The sequence below is a fragment of the Halictus rubicundus genome, chromosome 4 (assembly GCF_050948215.1).
Source record: "Halictus rubicundus isolate RS-2024b chromosome 4, iyHalRubi1_principal, whole genome shotgun sequence".
NCBI lineage: Eukaryota > Metazoa > Arthropoda > Insecta > Hymenoptera > Halictidae > Halictus > Halictus rubicundus.
This window is the reverse complement of record NC_135152.1, coordinates 13,176,639-13,204,038: the sequence shown is the minus strand read 5'-3', so window position 1 is coordinate 13,204,038 and position 27,400 is coordinate 13,176,639. Positions and strand designations below refer to the sequence as shown.

The 27,400-nt window shown below is 33.0% G+C and overlaps 5 protein-coding genes across 11 annotated transcripts; 2 read left to right on the top strand and 3 right to left on the bottom strand.

The window, feature by feature from the left end:
- Positions 1–3,039: 3,039 nt before the first annotated feature.
- Dnapol-zeta (DNA polymerase zeta catalytic subunit) lies at positions 3,040–11,051 on the bottom strand. The gene is made up of 18 exons (XM_076786874.1): positions 10,791–11,051; positions 10,571–10,718; positions 10,320–10,506; positions 10,128–10,221; positions 9,573–10,052; positions 9,267–9,498; positions 7,871–9,178; positions 6,542–7,797; positions 6,315–6,465; positions 5,849–6,211; positions 5,583–5,771; positions 5,178–5,490; positions 4,797–5,115; positions 4,462–4,710; positions 4,255–4,368; positions 3,768–4,186; positions 3,445–3,673; positions 3,040–3,324 (listed from the first exon to the last, which is right to left on the bottom strand). The coding sequence occupies exons 2-18, from the start codon at positions 10,707–10,709 to the stop codon at positions 3,151–3,153; spliced, it is 6,216 nt and encodes a 2,071-aa protein (XP_076642989.1). The 5' UTR covers positions 10,710–10,718; positions 10,791–11,051; the 3' UTR covers positions 3,040–3,150.
- Positions 11,052–11,279: 228 nt separating this feature from the next.
- On the bottom strand, positions 11,280–12,481 carry Ggamma1 (guanine nucleotide-binding protein subunit gamma-1). 2 transcript variants are annotated; one of them, XM_076786872.1, is made up of 2 exons: positions 12,341–12,481; positions 11,280–12,158 (listed from the first exon to the last, which is right to left on the bottom strand). In XM_076786872.1, the coding sequence occupies exon 2, from the start codon at positions 12,124–12,126 to the stop codon at positions 11,914–11,916; it is 213 nt and encodes a 70-aa protein (XP_076642987.1). In that variant the 5' UTR covers positions 12,127–12,158; positions 12,341–12,481; the 3' UTR covers positions 11,280–11,913. The 2 variants fall into 2 exon arrangements, with proteins under 2 accessions (XP_076642987.1, XP_076642988.1); XM_076786873.1 differs by lacking the exon at positions 12,341–12,481 and adding an exon at positions 12,253–12,275.
- Positions 12,482–13,191: 710 nt separating this feature from the next.
- Cct8 (chaperonin containing TCP1 subunit 8) lies at positions 13,192–15,995 on the top strand. The gene is made up of 5 exons (XM_076786865.1): positions 13,192–13,363; positions 13,859–14,161; positions 14,242–14,886; positions 14,971–15,411; positions 15,506–15,995. The coding sequence occupies exons 1-5, from the start codon at positions 13,304–13,306 to the stop codon at positions 15,692–15,694; spliced, it is 1,638 nt and encodes a 545-aa protein (XP_076642980.1). The 5' UTR covers positions 13,192–13,303; the 3' UTR covers positions 15,695–15,995.
- A 352-nt stretch (positions 15,996–16,347) lies between these two features.
- On the top strand, positions 16,348–18,137 carry Gip (hydroxypyruvate isomerase-like protein Gip). Its single transcript, XM_076786871.1, has 5 exons — positions 16,348–17,167; positions 17,232–17,343; positions 17,417–17,589; positions 17,657–17,776; positions 17,865–18,137. Exons 1-5 carry the CDS (start codon positions 16,972–16,974, stop codon positions 18,050–18,052), a joined length of 789 nt encoding a protein of 262 aa, XP_076642986.1. The 5' UTR covers positions 16,348–16,971; the 3' UTR covers positions 18,053–18,137.
- Positions 18,138–18,861: 724 nt separating this feature from the next.
- On the bottom strand, positions 18,862–26,241 carry LOC143353490 (palmitoyltransferase ZDHHC15B). 6 transcript variants are annotated; one of them, XR_013082156.1, is made up of 10 exons: positions 25,905–26,238; positions 25,261–25,287; positions 25,058–25,152; positions 24,868–24,988; positions 24,565–24,788; positions 24,331–24,463; positions 24,113–24,239; positions 23,240–23,326; positions 21,915–22,059; positions 18,862–19,782 (listed from the first exon to the last, which is right to left on the bottom strand). XR_013082156.1 is itself a non-coding variant. In XM_076786866.1 (10 exons), exons 1-10 carry the CDS (start codon positions 26,050–26,052, stop codon positions 19,772–19,774), a joined length of 1,104 nt encoding a protein of 367 aa, XP_076642981.1. In that variant the 5' UTR covers positions 26,053–26,241; the 3' UTR covers positions 18,862–19,771. The 6 variants fall into 6 exon arrangements, 4 of the variants coding, with proteins under 4 accessions (XP_076642981.1, XP_076642984.1, XP_076642982.1 ...); XM_076786866.1 differs by having other exon boundaries at positions 21,915–22,045; positions 25,905–26,241; XR_013082157.1 differs by lacking the exon at positions 23,240–23,326 and having other exon boundaries at positions 25,905–26,237.
- Positions 26,242–27,400: the final 1,159 nt, after the last annotated feature.

The window sequence follows — 27,400 nt, the reverse complement described above, 5'->3', positions numbered from 1 at the left end:
TGCCGCAGGACCGTCCGGGTTCTCCGTATATTGTTATCGCGACTCGTTCTGGAGTGTCGCGAGCTCTCATTCTGAGTTTGTTTAATAAACCTCGTTATTTCGGTCGTTACCCGACGTGTTTATTACCCGTGACGAGTGGGCCTCACGTGCTTAACCTATATCCTCCTTGCCGCGACCACGTGGCGCGTCCATATTGAACGCAGTCTGTCTGGACATATATTTCGTGCGTTCTCGCCAGAGAACGCGTGGCCTCCGGCCACTGGTGACCCCAATCTCTCGTGTGTAACGAGATCTATGTTCCTAGTCCCCACGTGCGTGGAGGACCGTCGAAACGCGGCAGTGCGTACATCTGTACGCCTCCACCATCCTAAAATCCCCACATCCCTGGTATAGTCCTGCCCTCTAGTCTAATTTTTAGCCTGGACCAGAACCTGCGTCATCTTTTTCGCCTGGACCAGAACTTGCATCATGTTACCTGCATCATTAGCAGCGGATTCCAAATAATGCCAGAGTGGATGCTACTTCTATGTTAAAAGAGGCTCTTCTATGTAGGCTCTTATCCAGCCTAAAAGATGATGCAGCCACCGACGAGATATATATAAAGAATGCCAGCCTAACGGGAGAATGTGTCGCTCGAAAAACACGGTGTTTTCTACCGCCCTCTAGGATAGATTTTGGCTGGAGTAAGAAACAGAAGGCCAACGACGGTATCTCGTCGGTGCAGAAGACCACGAAGGAAATTCTCGTCGGTGAGAAGGTGAATCATCACGGAACCATATCGATTATCAACTGTTACATTCTCCGACAAACGTATTCAAATTAAACAGATATTTTTTTTTAGTGTTGCTTTTTAAGATTTAAAATATTAAAAGTAAAACTGATATCAAAGACGAAAAATTCGTAAAAATATTTTACGTAAGAAATTATTAAAGCATAATTTTAGGAAAATCAATTTCTACTTCCATATGAGATACCTTAATTTGTAATTTAAAAATATTTCATGAACAAGCATTATTTCCTTACACTTTTTTTATAGATAATTGTTCCAAGAATCGATCTGTGGGAACAGAAATATGTTGAAAACCAGAGTAGCGTTTATTTAACGTACTATTCCGAATAGTATAGAGTTTGAGAGAGAATCACGTGGATGAATTAATATAATATAAAATAATATAATTGTAGAAGCAAAGATGGGCAAATTTTTAATGAAATAGACATTTCAAACAGCGAATAAAAGATAAAAAATGATTTGTTACGCGTCAAATAAAAATAATTATGTTATCTCTATTCCACACGTAATGAATTTATTCGACGAATAAAGATTTTTTTATAAAGACCGACCAACAGCCTACAATGTAAGCAGATGGAGAATCCAACATTATTGGCAATTTATGCTTTTATGTTTTTAATCCGAACAATATTGTTAATACGAATGAGTTGTAGAGCTCATCCCGATCAAAATGAGTCCAAACACGACATCATTTAGACTGTCTTTAATGAAATTGTAATTTTTATCGTAACATTACGTATCAGTGAAACTTGTTCGATTACACTCGAATTTGACCTCATTTTCATCAGGAAAATCCCCTCACAGTCGAGCTGGCATCTCACACGGACAGAATAGAGGCAACGAAACGCAAAGTCGACATTCATTTCGGCGCGATTTTGCGTTTCGGACGCTGTTCGGCGCAATGTTCGTCGAAACGTTCAGGTTTGTACGAGGCCTTTGATGTATGTCGAAAAACCGACAAGCGATGGATCAACCGCGCGCACGAACGCAAACGGGTGAGCCTCGCACAAACCTGAACATTTCAACGAACATCGCGCCGAACAGCGTCCGAAACGCAAAATCGCGCCGAAATGAATGTCGACTTTGCGTTTCGTTCGCTGTTCGGCGCAATGTTCGTCGAAATGTTCAGGTCTGTACGCAGCTTAAGGAGACGTACTGTTGCCTTCGTCGTTTATTTTCTCACTACAAACGTGAAAGAAAATAATGCAACTACGTTCTCAGTCAGTACTGAAATAGATTGACATCTTGCAAAAAAGATCAACTACATAATTATTGATTTATTAATTCTTAACTCTTTCGAATTTTACAACTAATATTAATTGATATTTTGGATGATTCTTTAAAGCTAAAGTTTATGTTTTTTAAATGAAATATACATGAAAATATATAGTAAATTTCAATTTAATTTCTTTTTCAAGTTCAGTTACAAAATATATTCAAAATGGTTGCGTATTAATAGTGTTAAAAAATTGTAGAAATGCGAGTAATAATTATACGTATGGAGAATTGTTATTTACGTTCAAGGTTTATGAAAATTGTATTTCTATAATTTGGAAACGTAGTATCTATATTTATTAATATTGTATTGATAAAGATAATTGTAGATATATAACATAATGACATCAAATAAAAAAATATAATTTGAACCTATAGTCATAACATTAGATATGTACATAACTCGTCAATCATTTGTATTTGACCAGATTTGATCATTTTTGTGGATCTAGTTCCAACATTTATCGTTCGTCAGCGTAGAGGGCGTAAGAAAACCAGTTGTTTACATGTGAGACACGAAACCCCATATGGTGATTGGTCTACTCCTATACCTCGTCTGTGGTCTTTATATATATCTCGTCGGTGATGCAGCTTCTAATCCAGGCTAAAAAGATGATGCAGGTTCTGGTCCAGGCTAAAAAGATGATGCAGGTTCTGTTCCAGGCTAAAAAGATGATGCAGAAAAGTGGGAACACTAAAACCCCAAGCGTGAGCACTCTCATTTCCTCTCTGTAAATACGTTACTGGATTGGACGCGCATGCGCAAAAAAACCCTTACTATATCTGACTATATCTCCACTCTGGCCTCGACATCTCTCGCCTATGTCGATTATCACGCCACACGGTTTGGCGTTGCCAACTTTGTGGCAGCATAGTTACTAGGCGCGTGCCTAGTGGAATAGCACGGCAGCACCAAGATCCCTACAATTTTCCTTATGAATTTATCATTTATCAAGATACATAATCATATGAAATATCAAAAAGTATACTCTTTATTTTTCTTGAATACCTATACAAATATTTTCAACATGCTTATAAAAATAATTACAACAATATCGGAACGATTTAAAAGTGAAAAAGGAAATTCATTGTTTTGTGTTTCCTCTTTCGGTACAAAAAGTATCACGGTTATAGATAATGTTGTTTAAATATGGTACTTGAACAAGGTCTCTTTTAGCTTGAGCTAATCGGTAGAAAACCGGACAGTCCAGAGATTCACATTTTACATCGTCCAAATAACCAGTACAAGATCGACAAATCTGAAACAAAATATAATCAATTTCTCGGAAATTGCAATGTAATTTTATAAAAATATTTGATTCGTCTTAACGTCGGTGAGACGGTATTGAACGTGTTAAAAATTGTATTTCACGTTATACCATAGTTAGTTCAGAATGAGTGCGTTCCAACCACCTCAGCTTCTCGTGTAAAACAATGATCGTTTGAGTCGGGTTTTCTGCGCAATTTGTACAAATATCTTTTTGCGTTTGGCCTCCGCAAGCAGCGCATACAAATGTACTGAAAAATTGTCGAATAGTCTGCTTGTGATTGTCGGTAAACAAACTGACTGCTTTGTCAGGTGTTTGTCTATGGGACATTTCCCTATACCTGAAAATGAACGTGTTGGATCAATGCATTTCAAATAAAAAACAAATAAAATAAAGATTAACGCGAGTGAGACGTTCAAACTATTTTCTAATACCATGCGTTAACGTCAATCCCAATTAGGTTCAAACAGCGATTAAGAGGCGGTACGATAACTTTTGTTATATAGTATATTGAATTTGGGTTCAAACCCTCATCGGAAATCACTTCCATTGGAGTTCGTACGCACTGAATAAGGGGTTGATTCGGTGCACCTGCTACTATCACATAACGTACTCGTTCACCGGTACGGGGCACCGCTCGAGGATCTTTACGCATTAACCTCCGCGTTAATTCCAATGCGGGTACACTAGCGTTAGCTTTGTAGCCATGTAAACCGCGAAATTCTTTCGCGAAAGTTAAATCTTGAATCGATATCTTCCTGCGTAGAATTTTATCAAATTGTCTGGTGACATAAAGTTTCACCAAGGAAAGATCTTTGGTATCGAACAAAATCTTCAATGTTTTCTCGAGTATCTGAAACGAAATATTTCTTGTAGTTGCGTTGTGTATATGTATATGTATATATATATATATGCAAATACCTTAGTTGCTGCTGGACAACCATCCCTACGGATAGTTTCGATACCTTTAGCTAAGAATTCAGGTTCCTTCTGATCAGGAGACTCATACATGTAACCGCAATATCTCTTTTTAGTCTAAATACAAAGCAATTTCTTAGTATTACATGCTTTAACTATCAATGCTACCAAATTGATGTTACAATTACAGTTACAGTGTAAGAATATTACTTGCAGTATCGATGGCTGTAGAACTTTTTCAAACTTTAGTTTTACCGGGGCAGGATTAGCAGCGGTAATCGTATCAGCCATTTCAGCTCCAATAGCGAATGCATCGTCCTTTGATTTTCCAGGTAAAAGAATGAACAACGAATCTGTATCACCATAAACAACTTGTGCTCCCCATTTGGGTGTAGCCTCCACAATTTTAATTGCTCTCTCTAGCGTTTCTCTTCCTTTACTAACAACGCTGTCTCCAACCTGAGAATATAGTATTACACAATTATTTGTATTTGCTCAAGGGTACAACATACAAATTTCATTTAGTGTATGAAACAATGACACACTTCGATGCAAGGCATTCTTCCACTAAAATTGGCAGATGTATAACCGTATGTAACATTTGCAATCAATTTAAGTCCCAATTGTTGCGAATGAAGAACGCGCTGAAGTACACGATTCTTGCTTCCATGGAGTTTCATAGACTGCTTCACCATTAATCGTGTGTTTAGAATTTCCATGAGCATACGTGGCAATACACCAAGACGTACATCTGGTTTTACAAAAGCTACACCGCACGGTGTGAAATTTATATTCCCTTGTAATCTTTGAATAGTACTTTTTTTCACTTTTAACATACTCGCGCCAAACTCGAACGGTTCGGCCCTACGAAAAGTACGGAATGTTTGCAGAAATAAACAATATTAATATATATAGTATACACTTACTGGCCAACGTGTTCTATACGACCCAAACATGTTGAGAAGCAATAATTATAAGCGATAATAATGCTTGGATATAAGCTTTGAAAGTCAAGAACAACTATAGGATCGGTATAAAATATTGATTGTGGTTCCATGATAAGAGGTAGAGATTCAGGTGCTTGCATTCGAGCTCTCTGTTGCACAGACGGTGAAACGGCGATATAATTCAAAGGTTTTGCGAGTCTCAGCATCATCGATTCGACACGAAACTGGGAACCTCGGGAAAACACTTCATAAAATTGTATCCCATACAGTCGTGCGTGTTCGCAAGTTGTTCCTAAAATAACAATATTTGTAAACTTTCCGTAGCTACAATATATACGTGACAGTATATTATCTGTTATGTATATTATCAGAATAAATACAAACCAATAATATCAAGATGTAGAAGCATTCTAAGAGTACCAACAACCCTTGCTACATAATGAGAGATAACTTTCCATTGTATTGTTACATTGTTGTGTTTCCACCAATCGGTTAAATGTTGAAAAGTAGGACACGAGACTCTTTCGTGTAGTACGTGGTACATAACATTCTCAAATGTGTAATTCAATAATGCTTTAAAAAAATATGAATGCGGTGAACGACGTTCATGCTTATGGCTTAAGACTTATGACTTATGTGTTATGCGTTACCTATTTCATGACGCATTATCCTCCAAACATCAAGAACAATTCGACCTGGAATTTTTGCATCGTTTATATTATCTCTATCCGATGCTTGGTTTTTCAGGATTGGAGTAACATTTGAAATTCTTGAAATTTGCCATGTGAAATTATTGAAACCTATGTGGTTGGCTCTCTGTACGACGTAACCCCACGAATGAGATTCTATCTCCCAACCAACTAAAATATCTGCATCGCAATGCCTTAGCAGTGTTATTAGACTATTCAGTAAATCCTCCTCACTTGATACGTACGACGTTGGACACATCGTACTAGTCGAATAAAGATTTTTTATTCTCATATCGTTTATAGAAGAATTCACAACGATAGCGCCTAGGCAAATTAATTTAATATTATAGTTATTTTGTTTGTAGCAATGAATGTTGTAAACATGCTGACAGAATATTAAGTACTCTATGTATATTTTTATGCGTACCATGTACAATTTGTTCAGTGTCCGATGACGATGGTACGTCGTTATGAATAGCATAGAATATTGCTTCGATCGAATCGTGTTCTGGATCAGGAAGAAGTTTACCACGTGTTGTCGCGTGTACTTCCAACGACAATATTGTCAAGCACTGATACTGTAATAACGAATATCTATCTATTCATAATGCTTATCCTAAAACTATCATATTACAAAAGGAAGAGATTATTTACCGTTAATAGACCTTTGGAATTCCGATAATTTTCATCCGCAGCATTATTGCTATGTTCTTTCATAGAATACTCAATCTGACCGTACGAGATTCCCAAATATAACGAGTCATTACTTTTATATAATAACGGATTTTCAAGCACTTTTCTTAAAGAAGGATTCAGACTGTTGTTAGATCCATTTGAACTTAAACAGCGTGAACTATTAGAAATTTGTGACTGTTCTTTTGAACATTCAATACCAGCGATACGTTCATCAATAATTGGTTTACTTGCTTCGGCATCGGTGTGTTTATTTAATTTTTTTATTTCTTCATTCGAGTCACTTTTTATTTTAATATGTTCAATATTCCGTTGTAGTAAATACTTTTTAGCTTGTATCCAAAGTTTAATGCTCTTTGCAGTAGGCGGTCGAATAAGAGGTCGAATCGTAATCGAACAATGTCCTGTGAGAACTCTTTTTATATCATACGACTTTATATTTGATCCAGACGGATAAAATTGATTTATTTTCAATCTACGCCATAGTTTGATACCAGTAACTCTTTCCAAACTCGATTTAAAGGGAATCACATCCTCGATATTACTATTTTTTATTGAATTTTCTTTCTGCTTTAGAAGGTCGATTTTTTTGCTAAAAAATGGTCCGTTCGATTGGAAGACGTTATACGTTTTCATGGTATTTATAATCCTTTCTCTGTTCGGTGAATTAAATTTCGTAGTAATTATAATCAATTTGTCTTGCATAATGTTGTTTGTAGAATCTAACGATAAAACGTTCAAATTCTCTGCTTCTGATTCTAATTTTTTAGTAAGAAATTGAGTATATGTCATGTTAGAAATATCTTCGTCTTCATTATATTCCTGCAATGTATTATTTGACAAAGTCCTTATGCTTAAATCAGCGTTGACGTTTAACATACTTGATAAATTGTCTTCACAATTTATTTTCTCATCTTCTCTTGTACATGTTTTTACCAAATTCTCATCATCAATAAAATTTATGACAGGAACAATAGTAGTAAAATCATTGTCATGTAAGTCACTCGTAATTTTCTCTACTGAAGACAAACGTTGAGAATAATTCGTTTGGTAATTCTCATTACCTTTTATAGAACCAACTTCTTTATCATTTGTGTCCAAAAAACTTAGTCGTTTACGAACTTCACATGTACACATTGTCTCGAACGAATTATGTTCTGTATGCGTTGAATCAATAGGTTCTTGAACATTTTCAACGCTATTCTGGGTAAGATGTGCTAAAACATGTAACACATACCTATGCAAGTATGATGCATCGTTGACATACCTAAGATACTTAAAGTTATTTACCTTGTTCCACCTTGGAAGCTGAACTAGAAATGTTCTCACACAGTAAATTCATTCTTAATTGATTCTTGTTTCGTTTTGGCGTATTAAACGTAGATCTCGAACCGCATGGTTTATTTATCCAAGAAACTTCCTCTTCCAGAAATTTTTTCGCTTTGGGAGACATTATTGTTATATTGAGGGATGAATATTTTCCTGTAGAACGGGGACTTACATTAATTGAAGTATGACGCCGTTTCTGCGGAGACTCTAAACTGGAGTCCTCGAATTTTAGTTTTCGTTTTTTAAATGAGATGTTCACTAGATTCTCTTCATTTTTTAATTTTTGGCCCGACTTATAAATGCAAATGCGCTCCTCTTGTCTATCGGTAGTAATATCGAGATCCAAATCAGAATCACTGGAACTGTCAACTGTATTGCCATCGAATGAAGGTATTTTTACTTTCATTAGGGAATTCTGAGTTGTAAAATGTGTTTCATTATCATCAATTGTATTTTTGAAATTTGAATTTTCGATTAATAACGAATAGTGGTTAATATCATCTATATCGTACACATCTAAATCTTGATGGTCTGGTTCATATATATTTAATGCGGTCGTAGAACATCCGTGTAATAATAAATCATTTCCAACAATTTTCATCGTTTTTCTTTTTCTATTCCTACAATTGCGTATTTGCTTTTTATCGAGTTTAATGTGTACCAAAAAATTATGTATATCACTGTCAAATAATGTTGAATTAAATACAATTGTCTGTGAAAGAGAATGATTCAATAAAATTTGACGCATCTTTTCCCTCATATTCGATACATTGTTGGAATTAACTTGAAATGGTATCACTGCTTTTTGGTTCAAATTATCATGTTCCTGTATTTTAATCAAATTTCTAGGTTTCGATATTATAGTTTCATATTTCTCAGATTTTATCGGTAACTGTATTTCATTCTCCAAAATCAAGTCATTTGAACCATCGCACTGTGGAAAATTCAACAAAGTAACATCTTCGATATCATTTTCGAACATAGTAAATCTATCATTCCCATATTTAAACTTTTCATTTCCATTTTCATTTTCAATTGTACTTAATTGACTAGCAATCTTGGAAACTGTATTCCATGTACTAAGATCATCTAAATCTAGACTTGTAATATTTAAATCTTCAACTTCATCTTCGTTATCTTCTTTGATTTCATTGCTTAATACAGAATACTGTGAAGCTAATACGCTATCATCGTCAACGGTGGCTACTTCTTCATTTGATTTTGCTAAGTTGGCTAGCATTTCAATTAAATGTACATCATCTACATCCGCTACAAATAAAATACATTTTTACACAGTACCTATAAAAATATTTACTACTGTAAATAAATTTATTCATTACTCATTGTTCCTACTTACTTTGGCTGACATCTGTAGTTTTATCCTGGGACAAAGTTTGTTTCAACATGTTAAATTTTTCAAAGCTTATCGATTCATCCCTTAATAATATTTTCTCTTCATTTTCTTTTGTTAGCATGTTCGATTTAAAATGATTTGACACGCGCGAAGCATTAAGAGAATTATCTTTGTCTTCAACTTCCAATGGATAACTAAGTGCGGATGATGTTACCGATGCTGTTATCCCACTTACCTCAACATGGAAATAAATACACTAGAATTTGTATTCTACATAGAAATTTCATATCATGTACTCGCTTTTTGTACCTGGGAAATAGTTTGCAATCTTTGTATTAATCTTTCTTCCTGATAAATATCACTATCGGATGGTCCGTAGACTCTATCGTTCGTATTTGTATATAATAATTGCGATTCAGCTTGCTGTAAACCCTTGTCCTCTCTTCTATACCTTTCATTATTCCAAATTGCTGCAATACCAGGATTCAAGTCTAAACCATTTTCAATTTCTTCTTTATTGAGTATTTCGGTTGCTCGTGCATCAACCTCTAATCGACTTGTGCTTTGTCTAATAACAGATGCAGGAAGGTACACCCGTGAGTCATTAGAATTTGAACAGGTCTCATTTTGAGAGTTCTCCTTGGATCCTGCTGTTATGTGTTGTCTATATTTGATATTTTTCAAATTTATTAAACTCATACCATAAAGATTGTAATCTATCATAAATTGTAAAACAAAGGGGATATGAGCTTCGTGCGGTTGGAGACTTTGATTAAGTATCGTGCCGTTCTATAATAATAGATTTATTATTATCCATGTATAGTATCTAACGAGAGATTAATTAGAAATATAGAAATTATTTACTTGTAACAAATCGGCTGCTCGTTTAACCATTGCCGGATTATAAAAATATATTTTAAAAAATAAATGTTCTGTTTCATGATATCCATAGAGCGGACTGAAACATATATTTTGTACATTGTATTGATATTATAGATCAGAGCGTAGATTTAGATGCTTCGATTCGCATTGTAGTAATGAAAGAAATTCCCTTACATTCCAGAAATTCGTTCAATTTTATAAACATGTTGAGTTTTAGACATTGCCGATCCTAGAGATACATTAATTGCAGAATCTGTTGCTGCAGCTAATCTGTACATAAAACTATCGATGTTCTCCTCTATCGTACATGGTATATAAATATATGGAAATACACCATGAATATGAAGACATGTTTTTAATCCTGAATGAAATAAGGAATTATGAAATAGTTGCTATAAGATTTGAAATTACATTGTAACATTTACCCGTCGGAGTAGACCCAAATATTCTAATAACTGGGACATATTTGATTTCTGTCCCACGAAAATCTGAAAATGTTACGTCCAATCCAGACAGTGGAGGTGATTGGTAACTGTCTAATGTTACCAAGTTAATACAAAACATATTTGATGCCTACAAATCTAGTACTTGTTAGTTTTGATGTGGTTCAACTAAATACATGCATACGCTATTTAAAATATTTACCTTGTCTTATATATATAATACAATAACGCATTAGATTTTAGGTTAACTTGATAATTGTCACATCAATGTTTATGGTTAAATACACAGTTGATTCACTTAACAATGACATCCAATTATTCGATTGCCATTTTATACATAATGTTGTGTTTTATAGACGAAATTGATCATTAAATGATTAATCCAATAACATCAAATAACATGTATGTACTTTTAGAAACACATTTCCATGTTTAACCAACCAAATGCACTACCTATGTATATAGGTGTTACCGTGAATGACCGAAATTGGAGAATGTCGACTTTCACCGGTGAATGTCAACAGATACCAAATACGTAGGTATACATAAAGTTATTGTTACAATTCCAGGTAAATACTTATGCATCTACAGTGTATACATCAGCTTTAGCCTACCACTATTTACCACATCTTTTTAGAACAGTGCTTTCTTTCTTTGTTAAAGGAAAAATGATAAAGTTTGAGTCACGGTTATGTCATTTGACTTTATTAAGATTCAGTTTTCTTAAATACTTATTTCATATTTGCATAGTTTACAGTATAAATTGTATAAAAGCACATGCTTTATTTTATGAGAAAGTGATGTTTTATAAATCTTAGTCAGAAAAATATTGACATATATAGAATATGATTATCGTATCAACATGTTTGTAGATTTTGCACAAATTACAATGGATAGTAACATTGAATAATTGTCTGTTTTTCATGTTCTTATACGAATACTGTAATTTCTTAAATATCTCATAAAAACAATATTATACAAAACAGTCTTCTTCTTTTGTATGTGGATGTAGGCAGATAGATTAATATATGTAAAATTTTTGTATATAAATAGGTATCTATTTTTAAATTTGAGATTCGTTTTTTTGGATCGAATCGTATAGAAAAATAGATTGATTTCTATATGGAATTAGGTACTTTACACAAACAATTAGTTCTATAATAAGTTAAATGTATCGTGCGCCACAAGATTCAATTATTCTGTATGGAAAAACTGATTGTGTAATTGAAGAAATGCTTTTCCTTGTACAAACGTATTGAAGTAATACGAATATATGATTTAAAAAAAGATCGAATTCACGCATTTCTTATTTTAAACAGGCGAGTTTAAAGAATGGTACACGAACTTTTTTCACGAAAGGGATTAGACTTTTGCGACGAAAAGCCAACCAGCAAACAATCTTCTTGCTCATGCTCGGTAATGTATTTCATGATGTCCTCTACAGCTTTGCTGACTGTGATCCGTTTCAGAGCAGCTTCACGTCGAAACTGCTCTGTAATTTGACGTTGTTGTTGCAAATTCGTGATCACCATATCCATAACAGTCGCAGAGAACACTTCTTACTAGACACCTGTCAAATGTAAGAGATTCACTTTATGTTTCCTTTGGTAATTGAATTATGGAAGGTGTCTAATAGGCCTCTTCATACCGTATTATTTATTTACCATATTAAAATATTATCGATATACGTGTATTTTGGAACACTCGATTAATCTTCCAACTGAAATCTTGTGACAATCAAACATTACTTACCAGTTTGACGATTGCAAATTAAATAATACGTAATTGCTGTTTTTCTCGATAATTCTCGATGTTTACTAGAGTTTACGATGGGAGCCTATCCCTTAAAGCTGATTCTCATGACAGGAACTCCCTGCATTACCATTAGTCCATTAGGGTTCCTTTCGAATAAATGTTCTATATAGTGATGGGCACCATCGACTAAAAACTATCGACTAAATCGATAGTAGCCACCTACTACTTTCAGTCGACTGATTTTTTACACTATCGACTGAATTTAGTAGTGGTTGGGTTACTATTTTCAATCGACTGTTTTACACGTCGCCATCTTGAAATTTCAAATGTCAGTGTCACACGATGAAACGAAAAGGTTAGAAATACATGATTATGACAGGACGTGCAAATATGCAAGTAATGAAATATGTAATAGATATTTCAATACTTTAATTCATATTAGATGTTAAAATCTTATTGCTATTTATGCGAAATACTTTAATTCATATTAGATGTTAAAATCTATATATGTGATATACGTAGGCATAGACTATAGCCCGCAATCTAGACGTAACCACTAAAACGAAATTTCAGTCGACTAAAAACTATCGACTAAATATTCGATAGTATGTAGTAACTAAATAGTAATTAGTCGATAGTTGAATTTAGTCGATAATGCTCATCACTAATATATATATAGTTTTTGTCAATTAAAATTGGACTTGTATAATTAAGAATTATATAATAAAAAAACATGAATCTTGTATCTCCGCATTTTGTTTCTAATTGTAAGCATATAAGTAAGTACCTATATGAGAACTTTGCATATATAGTTTTCAATAGGTATTTTGCGCATGCGCAGGGAAAATTTATGCTGAAGTAAGGCCGAAGTTTCGTCTCTGCAGAGGTCCTCTCTGGTAGCCTTGTAGCCTATCAATTGTGAATCGCACGTGAGGAGATCTTTCAATTTCAACAAAAATAATGGCTTTACATGTACCGAAAGCACCGGGCATAGCCCAAATGCTTAAAGAAGGAGCCCGCGTAAGTTGAGAAAGTCGTCAGCGATATTTTACAATAAATTATTCGTATGGTTTCATAGCATGTTCGGCGGGCTGCTACAGAATTATGCTATTCCTTCGAAATACAATGAACGTTGCCTTTTATAGGCATAATGCATTCATTTCATAGTATTTACACCAATATTGGAAAAAAGGATATTGTACTATTGGATAAACAAAAAGTCTTTAGATATTTATGTTTTCTTCCCTTGTTACTCCGGTTATCTGTTACCGGTTTATAGCCTATAAGTTGTCAGTTTAAACACAATGACGAAAAGAAAAATTTGTACACACCCACGGATTATGTACACGTAATCTTATAATGCGAAATTATAACAATATCGATTAATTTAATAGCGAGCCCCTTTTCAATTTTGTTATTAATTATAGAGAGTTTTTATGTAGTGTATTCCTTCTTTAAATTTAGAAAGCACCATATAACACATAACGGTTTAATAACTTTCTGTCTTTGTATTAGTATTTTTCAGGTCTAGAAGAAGCTGTGTACAGAAATATACAAGCTTGCAAATTATTCGCACAAACTGTAAGAACCGCGTATGGGCCAAATGGCATGAATAAAATGGTCATCGATCATATTGAGAAATTATTTGTTACCAATGATGCAGCCACAATTATTAGCGCATTGGAGGTTGAACATCCAGCTGCAAAATTATTGGTTTTGGCATCGAAAATGCAAGAAGCAGAAGTTGGAGATGGTACAAATTTTGTTATAATCTTTGCTGGAGCACTCCTCGAAGCTGCAGAAGAATTGCTTCGTTTGGTGAGATGCTGCGATACTATGTTATTATAATCGTTTTTATTACAAAAACAAATACTATAACATAATTTGTTTTACAACAGGGTATTAATATATCTGAAATAGTCGAAGGATACGAAGTTTCGTTAAAGAAAGCATTAGACATACTACCAACATTGGTTTGTCACGAAATAAAAGATTACAGAGATGAGGAAAAAGTAAAAGTTGGAATAAAGACAGCTATAATGAGTAAACAGTATGGAAACGAAGATGCTCTTTCCTCACTTGTTACAAAAGCCTGTGTATCTATTTTACCAGAAAAAACTACTTTCAACGTAGACAACGTACGTGTATGCAAAATACTTGGCAGTGGTTTATCTAGCTCTGAAGTTGTGCAGGGAATGATATTCAAACGGCAAGTAGAAGGAAACATTACAAAAAAAGAGAATGCCAAAATTGCTGTTTTCACGTGTGCTGTGGATGTTATGCAAACCGAAACAAAAGGAACTGTATTGATAAAATCAGCAGATGAACTTATGAAATTTTCTCGAGGAGAGGAGTCTTTGTTAGAAAGTCAAATAAAAGCAATCGCCGACAGTGGAGCTAGCGTGGTAGTGTCCGGAGGAAAATTTGGCGACATGGCTCTACATTATATGGAAGTATACAACCTAATGGCTGTTCGAATACCAAGCAAATTTGATCTCAGAAGATTGTGTAAAAGCGTCGGATCCATCGCGCTTCCAAAATTGGTATATAATTTCATTTTACGTGTTTCTTAGTTTTACGCATAGTATATCATTAAATATTCTTCTATCGATTATCTTTCTCTCAAGGTTCCACCATCGAAAGAAGAGCTAGGATTTGCAGATTCCGTTAACATTGATGAAATAGGAGATACCATTGTAGTCAAATTTACGTTAAATGGCAAAGAAAGCCGTATTAGTACTGTAATCATTCGCGGATCTACAGACAACTACATGGACGACATCGAACGGGCGATCGATGACGGTGTAAATACGTTCAAGGGAATAACAAGAGACGGAAGATTTGTTCCTGGTGCAGGAGCTACCGAGATTGAGCTAGCATCGCAACTTATCACTTATGCGGATACTTTACCCGGTTTGGAACAGTATGCAGCACGTAGATTTGCAACCGCTTTAGAAGTGTTCCCGAAGACGTTAGCAGAGAACAGCGGAAGTCATGCTTCTGAACTTTTGTCGAAACTTTATGCAGCGCATAAAGAGGGCAAGAAAAATCATGGTTTTGATATCAATGTACGTGTTTTTGAACCATTCTTTCCAAAATACTTTTATTATTTTACTATTTTACAATGATCGTGGTCGTTAATAAGCAACTATCCATTTTTAGGAGAAGGGTACAGAACTTATCGATGCTACCGAAGCTGAAATTTTCGATCTGTTCTTAACGAAACAATGGGGTTTGAAGTACGCCGTTGACGTCGCATGCACTGTTCTTAAAGTCGATCACATTATAATGGCAAAACGCGCTGGAGGTCCAAAAGTACCGGCTGGCGGTATTCGCGACGATGACGAGTGATAATATAACTATATATAATATAACAATCTGAGTTCATAAGCCTTACGTTTAACTTATAATGTTGCATTTCATTGGCTTTCAGTGCATTCAGCTTAAATGTTACGCGGGCATAGTATTTTTAAAAACGTTCACGCAATCGTTTTCGATTTACTTGTCTAATGTTATAACGCTTCACATTTTCAAATGAAAACACCAATTTATGAACTAAATTAAAATATACGTTGTTTTATACTTTCTTTATAAAATAAATACATTCGATTCCGATATATTTAATAAAACTCACTAATTATATTATACAATATTTATTTTCCTTTTATTAAAACATTGTTTTTACCTAATAATTTTCTGAATTTTTTACCATTTGAAAACGTTTCCAGATTAAGGTTAGTATTGTAATTATATATTGCAGTTTCTTATTGTCAAAATAACCAATTGCGTTCAAAAACTTTTGTTATAGAATTAACGGAAGAGTGTAATGATGTGATAATGTGTACATTAAAGAATGAGTAGTTGATAATGAACAAAGCAACCATACTCGTATAGTGGTGCAGCGTTCACTTCAAATAATTTTAATTTCGCCAATTTTAAAGTGCCCACATTTTTAAAACCGGTACCATATAAGGACATTCGGGCCTATATCCTAATCTTTTCAAATTTTTCCATTTTCCCCTGCTATAAAAACATTGCATTTGTTTAAAAAAATTGCAAAATAAATGGTGAAAATTAATTTTTTTTTCCAACTGAAATAATTTTGAATAGATACTCTTATGTTTTCACTATAACCACCTAAACATTCATTTTCATCCGTTTGTTAGTTCAGCCATTATGATTTGATAAAAGGTTAACATTTCATTTTACACATCTGTAAAGCCAAGAATTTGTAAGATTTCGAAAAATCCTACAAGATTTGTTCATATATCAGTAAAGACAACAACATATTCAAATTTGAACAAAATCCGAAACAGTACTCTAAAAAGTGTCCGATTTCGCGTAGAATGACTCAATTCTAAAAAGTGAGTAAAACAGTTTACCTTCAGATTACTTTCTGTAATCAATTTTGAAATTTTCCTCAGAGTCAGTACGGCGTACTGATGTCGGGCCCGAGGGGTTAAGAAAACAAGACAATTCTTATCTAGTTGTATGATACAATTTTACTGTACTTATAAAAGAGATAAAGCAGCTTATATAAGCACTGCTTCTGCAAAATAATATGTACTGTTTTTGCTGCATGTTCACGATTGTGAATCCAACTTTTTAAAAGGAAAGTATCTACAAACATGAGTCTCAAATTTGCTAGCAATTTGTCTTTCATGTTCATGGAAGCACCGTCTATCAAGGAAAGATACAAATTAGCAAAAGATGCTGGTTTTAAAGCTGTGGAAAGCGGTTTTCCTTTTAATTTTCCTGTTAAAGATATATTAGACGCTAAAAGAAGTACTGGCATCGAACAGATTCTCATAAACGTTTATACAGGTATACGAATTATGATTAATATAATGGAAAGAAGTTTCTATTAAGACAATTTTTATTGTATCAGGTGATGTAAAGAAAGGAGAATTAGGGTTTGCTGCGATTCCTGGACAAGAAGAAAACTTCAAGAAGAGCATCGATACAACAATAGAATATGCAAAAGCATTGAACTGCAAAAAGTAACAAAATTTTAGATATTAACCAACGATAATATAAATTTTATTTCTAATCTATTTTTTACTTAATTGTCAGAATTCATGTAATGTCTGGTAATGTGAATCAAGCAACATCTGCCAACGACGATGTCTATGAAAAAAATCTTTTATATGCGGTTGAGAAATTTCAAAAAGAAGGAATCACAGGTCTCATTGAACCTATCTGTAGCGCTGCTGTTCCAAAGTATTATATGAATAGTTTTGAAAAAGGTAATTGTAAGAAGTTGACAGAAATATTAATCAATCGATTCATTTCTAATATGAAAGTTTTGTTCAGGTTTAAGCATAGTGAAAAAGATAAATAGCCCGAATTTGAAGTTATTACTTGATATTTTCCACCTGCAGCAAATTTGTGGAAGTATTACGAAAAATATTAAGGAGTTAATGCCTTATATAGGTATACGTAGAATCTAAAATAACTTATGTGAATACATATGTATACTATAAATAACCGGATTGTTAATTTTCTTTTCTTTTGTCTGCAGGACATGTACAAATTGCTCAAGTTCCAGACAGACACGAACCCGATACAGCTGGAGAAATAGATTACAAATATGTACTTTCCGTTTTGGAAGAAGAAGGGTACAATGGATACGTTGGACTGGAATACCATCCAAAATCATCTTCGGTCGAAGGATTAAGTTGGATGCAGAAGTATGGTTACAAATTCTAACAACGTTATGTCAGTACAAAATAATAGTTATTATATTATTTAACATTGCATAAGAAAAGAATAAAGAACATTTTACAAATACAAACTGCATTTCAAGATTCACCATATCTTTACAATTCAATTTTTATTATAAACATTATACATATATACATAGGAAAACAAAAAGCAAGTAAGCTTATTTTTATATTATATTATATATATAAATCTATATATTTGTTCTTATAACGATATACATATATTGTTCTTACAATATTAGGAAAAGGAAATGTTTTATACTGATTAAAGTAATATTGTCACATTAATTAGATTTTGTTTTTTGATTTATATATGAGACACAAAAACAATTCATAACAACAGTGTTAATACCCAAAATGAAGTTTTGTGTATACATATTTTACTTGTCATTCGGTAAGCTTACATATTTTGTTCTTCGTTCAATAACTGTATGAGAAACAAATAAACGTCAACTATTGCATGTTGTACCATACTGTAAGATTTATAAAACAGTTATTTCTATGCTTAGTCATTGTCAGAACAGAGACTATGTCAATATGTAATACAAAAAATGCAAAACAATACATTAGTAAAAAAAAATACAAGACAGAAGATTTAAAGAAAATTGTTCTATCTTTGCAAACAAGCATGTTACACGTATCAGTCAAAAAATCGATACATTATAGTCGATTTTAAAATGTGCTATTGCTCTCGTTTCTACTATAACGCATAGAATTGAAAATTTACAAAATCGTTCATTATATCTTGATAAAAATAATTGCAAGTTTTAAGTACTATATGTATTTGCTGAAAAATCATTGACTGAACTCTTGTTTTATTAAAAATCATTCGTGCTATCGAGTTATTAATAAGGCAGCTATAACAAACAATAGTTTCAAATAAAATATAATAATACATAAATTCATTCCAATATACGCGAAATAGGAAATATCATAAAACAATTCTATCTGGCTCTTTAGTATTTTGACAATTGTCAATACAACTGTTAATCGCTTTCCGATAGCCAACAATAGTTTTATGTATTACTATTTAATATATTATACATGTTTATAACATTCACGGCAGTCATTTCTTTCAAGTATAATTTACATTTATCATCACATCGATTTCTCATTGTTTACACTTTATTGATAAATAATTTTTTAATAGCAACTTACTATGATTTAAAAACAAAATTTTTGTAATATTGCTGGAATCTTTACTATTGACAAGATAGAACGTTCGTGTCGAGAAATCTAAACAAGTTCAAGTTTGCAAGTTAATTACTGTAACAATGTTGTAGTTACTGTACGTAGATATTTATATAGAATATTATGAATAAGACTATTAACTCTGAATTCAGTAGTACCATTCACAGTCTTTGCATTAATCTTTTGCAGTCATACATTAAATCGTTTTGCAAAAACTGAAATTAGAAGTAACGACTGCATATGTATCATATGCAATAGACATACAGTAATATTAATGAGTAAGCTTGTAAGCTACGAAAAAATTGTTTTATTTATACCTATATAATAGAATATATAGATACAAGGGAATACGATAACTGCAAAAGATTTATGTAGAACCTTTAAAACTTAAACCAATTTTTGTTAATCAACAACAAAGAGTTGTTTGTAATAAAGACGATGGAAATTTAATTGCTGTATCAAACAACTTCGGTTGTATCCACCAGTGGTTGATTTGCATCCGCGGCAAAACCTATTACAGCAGTGCTGTAAAATATTTTAAATGCATTTAATCAAACCCAAGATTATCGATTGGAAATGTTTCAGACATTATTAGAATAATAATTGTGGTTGTACCGTTAACCAAACGTATACTCATAATATTTGCATTTCGCTTATATAGAAAACAAATTTAGCATTAAATGTTAGTGTTATTAAAGCTGTACAAACACGAAGACATGCGACAATACAAAACTTAATCTTATTATTATGAGTATATAATTTTTAGTGATTCTCATAAACAAATTCAGATAAGTTTGTGTTTGTACCTTCTATTTTCAATACCTTTTCTGCAAAGAATTTTGTTGTGTTAAATATGAACTTAATACATGCAGGAGTGATGCCTTTAATGTGTATCAAAATCACTTAAAAAGAAAAATAATAAGTGTGGAAATGTTTTCGAGTACCATGTTAATGATAAGATAAAGTCTATTTCAAGTTCTCTATTCCAAGAATGAAAATTGTAGAACAGTTATGTCCAAAAGATAAATAAAATTTACAAGACAGTCGATTAAACTTCGATTAAAAGAGAAAGAAGGAAATTTAGTATGATTTGTGTGGAAAAATATAATCGAAACTATGTAATCGACCAAAATCGAATACTGTAAAAATGTTTGGTAACAGGTAACAGTATCTAAATACTTCTGAAATTAAAACATATGATAAGTGTAATACATAGATATGCATTAAACCTTTAAAATATTTATTATATTTAATAATAAATGTTCATCAAATCATAAATTTATCTTGTATGCATAATAGAACATGCGTGTCTACAAAAATCATAGCAAATCAAAATCATGCACAGCATTCAACTCTAAAAATTAAAAATCAAAGATATAGTATACATTATGTTCGTATTCTGTAGAAAAGTTATTTTGTTCTACGAGTAGATACATAAGCTTTCCAATGTTATCAATTTATTCTCTTCTTTTTTATAAATTACAGTTTTATCGCATATTAAACAAGGGTATTTGATGTCTATCATGATAATATTTTCTGCGCATCTTGAACATTGGCAGATAAGTAAAGTGAGAAATGCAATAGTATTTATTAATAAATAATTCGTACAATCTTTGTAGAATTCATTAGGCATAAATCTCTTATGTTTACGTTTAGTATTGTAAAAATGTACATTCTTTATTAAACATTAATCTATTTTTAAACAAGTAAGCACATTAAAATACTGTATCCCTTCGTTTTGTTTCATTTTTGTAGTGAAATTATGTTATTATATACTTACATGATACAAAAGTTCATAGTATGTATACCATTCAACTATTAATATTCATAATCAAAGTATAATATTTCACGCTGTTAAAAAAAGTACAATTATTAAAATGATTAGCCAATTAATCCTTAAAACCTCAATGCGTTATATACTTAAGGCACGCAAAATAATAAACCTACTTCTAATAATAACTGCAAACTTCTACCTTCAACTAATCCATATAATATACATATATATATATATCCTTTTTATCAATGTCTACTTCGATTAAAATTGTATTGATAATAAAGAATAAAAAATTTACATTATGGTAACGTAATGGTAACTATTATACATAATTATATGTCTCTTAATTCATGTATATAGAGCGTTTCAGTAACTCTGTTGCAAAACTGTTACCAAAGTTCTTAGCTTAAGCCTTAAGCAGTTCCTCGTATCGTTGGTATATATGTAACAAGTAGCAACGGAGATATGTCGCTTTGCAACAGAACTGCCAAGACACCATGTAGCCCTGTACACTGTACATATAGTGTATAGCAGGCCTGGGCAACTGGCGCAAATCAAAAGAATCCCAGGCCTACTATATATGTAGTATTAAAACCGTTCGAAAATGAGCACTAGCTGTTGTTTCATAGAGAAATAATAACTTATATTCTACTTATTGAGGAAAAGAAAGATGATGTAGGTAACATGTAAGCTGATGTGAATGTGTAGAAGTATTCGCAGGACCGAATCTATTATCTTTCATGAGTACATAATACAGAATAGACTATAGACAAAGTAACTGCGGCTAAATAAGCTTTGTATCAGGAATACTGTAGCATGTACTTGGACACTGTATGTAGACTAATCGCACAGCCTTGATAAAGGGATTCAGACTACACAATACCTGCTTGCGACCCATAGGGAGGTGGAGAGTCAAGCTCGGTCTCATCACCCCACTGTTGGGCAGTATGTCCCAACAGAGTATGTGTGTCTTCATTGCACAGCCGTTCAGGAAAGTTTACCCCATCGCCAAAACTGTAACCCACACCCTACCTTCTACTTGATGTTATCCCACATGTGCTCAGAGGTAGCGTAACTACTTATCTTCGCACTTGTACCACTTTGAACACATTATCAGAGAATCTCAACTAGAAACTAGAAAGTCCTCGAATATAAACGATCCTTCTTGAGAAATGATCGTTTACGATCTATAATTTTACAAGTGGCTAATTCAAAATAGTTACGCCACTTCTAACAATTTATCATGTATCAGTCTGTAAGAACCAGATGCACAATACCTCTTAAAATTGTAAGAAATATGTAATCGTAATTGATCAATGCTCAATATGATGCATCTACCTAAAAAAGGAGAAAACACGTGCGCTGTTTAAATACTAATTTTACTAATTTCAAATGAAGCTGATACCTATTTTAATGCTTATCCGCAGTTTAATGGTATGTAAACAGAAATTTTCATTTTATTACGTATGAAACGATAAATGTCGCAAACGTGAAATATACGTATCGAATACTATACTGTACAGAATCGAAACAGGTATAACAATATCATTGAATTTAACATGGGGTTTATACATACAATATTGTTCAATGCATTGTCGCGCAAGTTCAATTTCATTATATGTATGTAGCTCGAAAACATATTTTAATAAATAAGTTTTTACTTTTTTAAAGCGCATATCAATAAACAACAGACATATCGATAAGAGGCTTAAACCGAGCGAATAGATATAGAGTTATTTAATTTCGTTAGTTTTATATTATCACAAATAAAAATATGAATGTTAGTAATAATAGAATAAATTTTACAAATATAATGACTACCCTTTACGATACTACTATGTATTAGGAAAAAAATGATGGCACAACAGAAACGAACAGTCGCATGCATTCAGGAAGCAACGTGTATGCAATGGATCTTCGTTACTTTGGAACTCTGTGTACAAGTACAAAATGAACAGGAAATGAAAATCTTTGGAACGAAAGATGATATTCTTCTATAAATTAAACGTATGGATCCGAGAGAAAAGAAATAAAAATATGAAGAAAATGTTTCGTTTCAAATAAATATGTACAACGGTAATTTATATTACCGTGCCGTTCGAATGTTTAACAACTATGAACTGCCTTTCAATCAACGATACTAACGAGTTCCATAGTAAAGGTTATTGCAACTATAAACTTGAGATTTTATGATTCTATAATGCTGACCTGTTTTGAGTACTGCCCATGGAGTCGTAAGTATTGGGTGGGCCTTGATGTTGCGCGCGTACGGCATACGTGACACCATTTCCAAGACTAGAACACATTCAACGCACCCATCGCGATTTAACTAATTCGTACAATTACTGTTGGACATAGTAATGCAGTATATAATCAATGAAAATATTAACAAAGCAAACATTGCAAACCCTTAGTACTTGGTACTTAGTGTTAGTACTTTACTTATTTTTTCTTCCTAATTCGACATTAAACAAAACAAAAGATTAATTTATATAATTATGATTTTGAAGGCAGTTTATAAATCTGTATATCATATTTTACAGAATATTTACAGAATATGACACAATATTGTTTTAACATTTTACTTTACCATTTTCTTCATTTTCTATCTTATTGGTGAAATGATAACTTATTTGTGACATCATACTACACATCTACCCGAATCGGTGCATACATGATATCGAAAAAAAAAAATAGAATACAATAAGTAACACTACAGGCTGAATATACATAATAGTATCTTTGTAAGACTTTTCATTTTCTGGACATGGTCATACTTAGTATTAGAAAATTCGAACTAGTTCTGCAACACACGATATCTAACATTCATCGATATATATGCTACCTATCCGCGCCTAGATAAAGATCATAATCGCCTAATACAAGAAGGAAAATGGTCTATACATACATTCTAGATGTATGCTTTTTTATACATATGTATATGTATAGTATGATTTGAGATAGAATTGCATGAATTTTTTATATTGTGCAAATGGTTCACAGTTTAATTTTCAAAATTCTATAAATATCATCGTACTGTATTAGGGAATATGGCATTGAAAACACATTCAAAGAACATACCTAGTAAAAACAGGAAGGAACCACAGTTTAGGATTATCACCAAACACTTCTTGAAAATTTTTGTATTTTCCAAGACTAAACCCATTCTTGTCCTTTCCTGTGCGGAACATAGGTGGAGTAAATGCCTCTGCAAATATATCACAAGAAACATAGTTTAAATTCTGTTGAGGATTATAGAATGCAAAAATTATTTTTTCCATTTAGATATTTTTAGTTACCTAATGTTGACCTATTACGTAAAACCAGATAACAATGGTACAGAAAAAGAGAATTTAGGGTAACTGTGAACATCAATGCCACAAAGAATAACAAGAAAAGTTGAAATCTACTCATTCCTTGTATTCCGTCTCCCTGCAGAAGAAGTATTTCTATTACTAGCTACCAATTCGAAATACATTACAGACTTATTGTTAAACTTCGGATGTTTGGCCGAAAGCTTTTGTTGTACTTACTTTGCAAAAGAGTATAACATACTGTATAGATGTAGCAGTAACGAATAAAGAGTAAAGAAGAGCATACGCCAGGAACAGCATGAAAAACTTGTAGTTGTGAAAGCCTATACAGTTGTTTACCCATGGACAGTGGTGATCCATTTTTAAAACACATGTTCTGCACACATTACAATGGTGTGCTCGATCAGGCTTAATCAACTGACATTTCTCGCAGAAACGTATTACTAAAAATGTAATATACCGTGTACAGGTCTAGTCTGGGTGAAGATATACATACATATGAATACTCTTGTATAAATGTACCTCCTTTAATGGTAAGATTCGTGACTGGAAGATCTTGTGCAAATCTTTCTAAAATTTGTCTGTGTGCTTCTTCGGTTTCAGCTTGCTGAAATTTTTCCATTTCTACGTCCGGTATCCTAAACTATATAGAAAATGATATTACAGTAATTACGTTTATATTTTAAAAACTGTTACACAATTGAAATGTTACCTTATCCGGTACTGCTATTAGATCTGTAAATACGGTTTGCCAGTAAGACCACAAAAACATTAGAAATACGGCATGATAGAAAATTAGGTAAAAGGCTGCCAACAAACAATTGTAACACATAATTTAAGTAAGTCATCCTAAGTAAACAGTTTCTTATACATAACAGTATTATTATTTGTTTGTACTAACAAAAATTTACATACCTTTCTGAATATAATTATCTATTGTATCTAAAAGAAGATGAACATAATTAATAGTGGTATATAACACGAATTTATAAAATAAAGTATAATTATCTGTACCAACATAAGTAAGAAAAATACATATTACTATGTTTAGAAATGACTTCTAATCTAATAAAATCAAATTAATCTTATTTTCCTCATTCGCTGAACACTTTTTATTTTTCTTAGTAGTAACTAGAAGACTACAGCCACTAAAATCCTAATAAAAATTGCATTCAACAGAGTTGATTACTCTTTTCACTGTGCACAAATTGAAAAATTCGTATTTTTCTGTCAGAAAGTTTTGTTTATTAACTATATATATACGAATCTAATCAGTTTTATTTGCAATTGATAAACCATTGAAATACTAATAATAATAATGTGATATTTATTCGATCAAAGGAAGATTCTACTTCTATAGATACTGTACCGTTCACTCCGAGTCTAAACTTTTCTTTTCGAGCATCGATTCTTTCTACTATTCGTTGTAAACAAATAACAAAGGACAACATAAATTAATTGAAAAGTACGGTCAGTTTCGTGATAAAAAAAAAGGAAATTGAATAATCATAGTGAGCGGTAGAATATTGTGGAAAATGTTAACGACGAATAATACTTACAGAAACATAATCCCACCACATAAGCGTAATACGACCATACGATAACCGTCAAAATGAAAATAACTGGTATCCAGGTGACGGTCTTCATAAACCACCAACAAGGCCCGTCTTGCTTCCCCATGCTATCAACCGTCTTGCAGATATGCATTTGTGCACAAAATTATTCTTCGTTTACTTATACATTATTCTTTTCATAGTCAAAACGGTGCACTGTCGCGGACACCTTGCATGAAACGCATACATGTAATCCCACATCCCATCGGAACGCAAGCCGTTGCCATTATAGATACATTGAGTTCACTTGATTCGTTCTACCCTAGAAATTTCTTAAAAATCCCCAGCATGGTTCGAAGCAATTCGAAGTTGTCATCAGTTGTCACTGTGGCGACCAAAGAGTAGGGCAATGAAGTAGCGATACAAGAGTTGTACCCCTACTCTTTGTCCGCAAATGTCCGCAACGCAAGATAGCAACAGAGAGGAAATGAGAGTTCTCACACCCGGGATTTTAGTGTCCCCGGTATAGTGTTGCCCCCTAGACTAATTTTTAGCTTGGAGCAGAACCTGCATCATCTTTTTAGCCTGGACCAGAACCACCTGGATTCCAAACAATGCCAGAGTGGATGCTAGTTTTCTTAAAAAATGATGCAGGTTCTGTTCCAGGCTAAAAAGATGATGCAGAAAAGTGGGGACACTAAAACCCCGAGCGTGAGCACTCTCATTTCCTCTCTGTAACAAATCTAAGCAAATGAATTCAAGTTTTCCGCCATTATTTCTGTATTTGACCCGCCAACGATTAATATGTGCATATCAAGAAATCGAAAATACATATAAAGTAATTATTTCAAAAAGGTCTTACTGTTAACTTTACAGATAAGTCGAAATAGCAAACCCGAGATGAAAAGATTTCCTTTTCCTTCAGTTTTCACAAATGAACCACCACAGCACCGTATAGCGACTTTATTGTTATTTGTAAAGAAGAAATCTATTTTATCTGCAGACAATAGAAGCATTTGTTTTAAATTTTAAATTATATGTATACAGAGAGGATAGGATATACTATCCTCTCTGATGTATAGTAGGCCTGCAGCCAAGCTCGCATATGCGAGCCGAGCTCGGGTCGAGTCGAGCCGGGACTCGCTTTTCGAGTCGAGTCGAGTACTCGCACGATGCGAGCTGCTCGCAACGAAGCGAACGGCTCGAAATAAAATCTGGCGTAAAATGACATGATGCTAGTTCCAGCGGGAAGATCAGCACATCGATATCATCAAGCATTTTAGTATATTGACAATGCTAAATGTTTGCGATGTTTTATTATATATTTTGATAGTGAAATATTGATTCAGAATTTGTATAACCCTTATTGAAAATAATTATGCAATAACAACTATTTCCTAGATTTATGTAAATAACTAGATGTGATCTGTAAAGAATGGTATTTTATATATTCCTTTATATTATACTCCGGTTCACTGTACAGTCATAAAAATGTGTTGTCG

Excerpts from the sequence above, each read along its gene's own strand:
- Gip (XM_076786871.1), top strand. The coding sequence starts at position 16,972 with ATGAGTCTCAAATTTGCTAGCAATTTGTCTTTCATGTTCATGGAAGCA. Across the intron at positions 17,168-17,231 it reads TCTCATAAACGTTTATACAG|GTGATGTAAAGAAAGGAGAA; the intron begins GTATACGAATTA and ends TTATTGTATCAG. Across the intron at positions 17,777-17,864 it reads GGAGTTAATGCCTTATATAG|GACATGTACAAATTGCTCAA; the intron begins GTATACGTAGAA and ends TTTTGTCTGCAG.
- LOC143353490 (XM_076786866.1), bottom strand. The coding sequence starts at position 26,052 with ATGCATATCTGCAAGACGGTTGATAGCATGGGGAAGCAAGACGGGCCT. Across the intron at positions 25,153-25,260 it reads AGATAATTATATTCAGAAAG|CCTTTTACCTAATTTTCTAT; the intron begins GTATGTAAATTT and ends GTTTGTTGGCAG. Across the intron at positions 24,789-24,867 it reads GAATCTTACCATTAAAGGAG|TAATACGTTTCTGCGAGAAA; the intron begins GTACATTTATAC and ends TTACATTTTTAG.
- Ggamma1 (XM_076786872.1), bottom strand. The coding sequence starts at position 12,126 with ATGGATATGGTGATCACGAATTTGCAACAACAACGTCAAATTACAGAG.
- Cct8 (XM_076786865.1), top strand. The coding sequence starts at position 13,304 with ATGGCTTTACATGTACCGAAAGCACCGGGCATAGCCCAAATGCTTAAA. Across the intron at positions 14,162-14,241 it reads CAGAAGAATTGCTTCGTTTG|GGTATTAATATATCTGAAAT; the intron begins GTGAGATGCTGC and ends GTTTTACAACAG. Across the intron at positions 14,887-14,970 it reads CCATCGCGCTTCCAAAATTG|GTTCCACCATCGAAAGAAGA; the intron begins GTATATAATTTC and ends CTTTCTCTCAAG.
- Dnapol-zeta (XM_076786874.1), bottom strand. The coding sequence starts at position 10,709 with ATGTTTTGTATTAACTTGGTAACATTAGACAGTTACCAATCACCTCCA. Across the intron at positions 10,222-10,319 it reads ATTGAACGAATTTCTGGAAT|TCCGCTCTATGGATATCATG; the intron begins GTAAGGGAATTT and ends TATATGTTTCAG. Across the intron at positions 3,674-3,767 it reads GGGATTGACGTTAACGCATG|GTATAGGGAAATGTCCCATA; the intron begins GTATTAGAAAAT and ends GTTCATTTTCAG.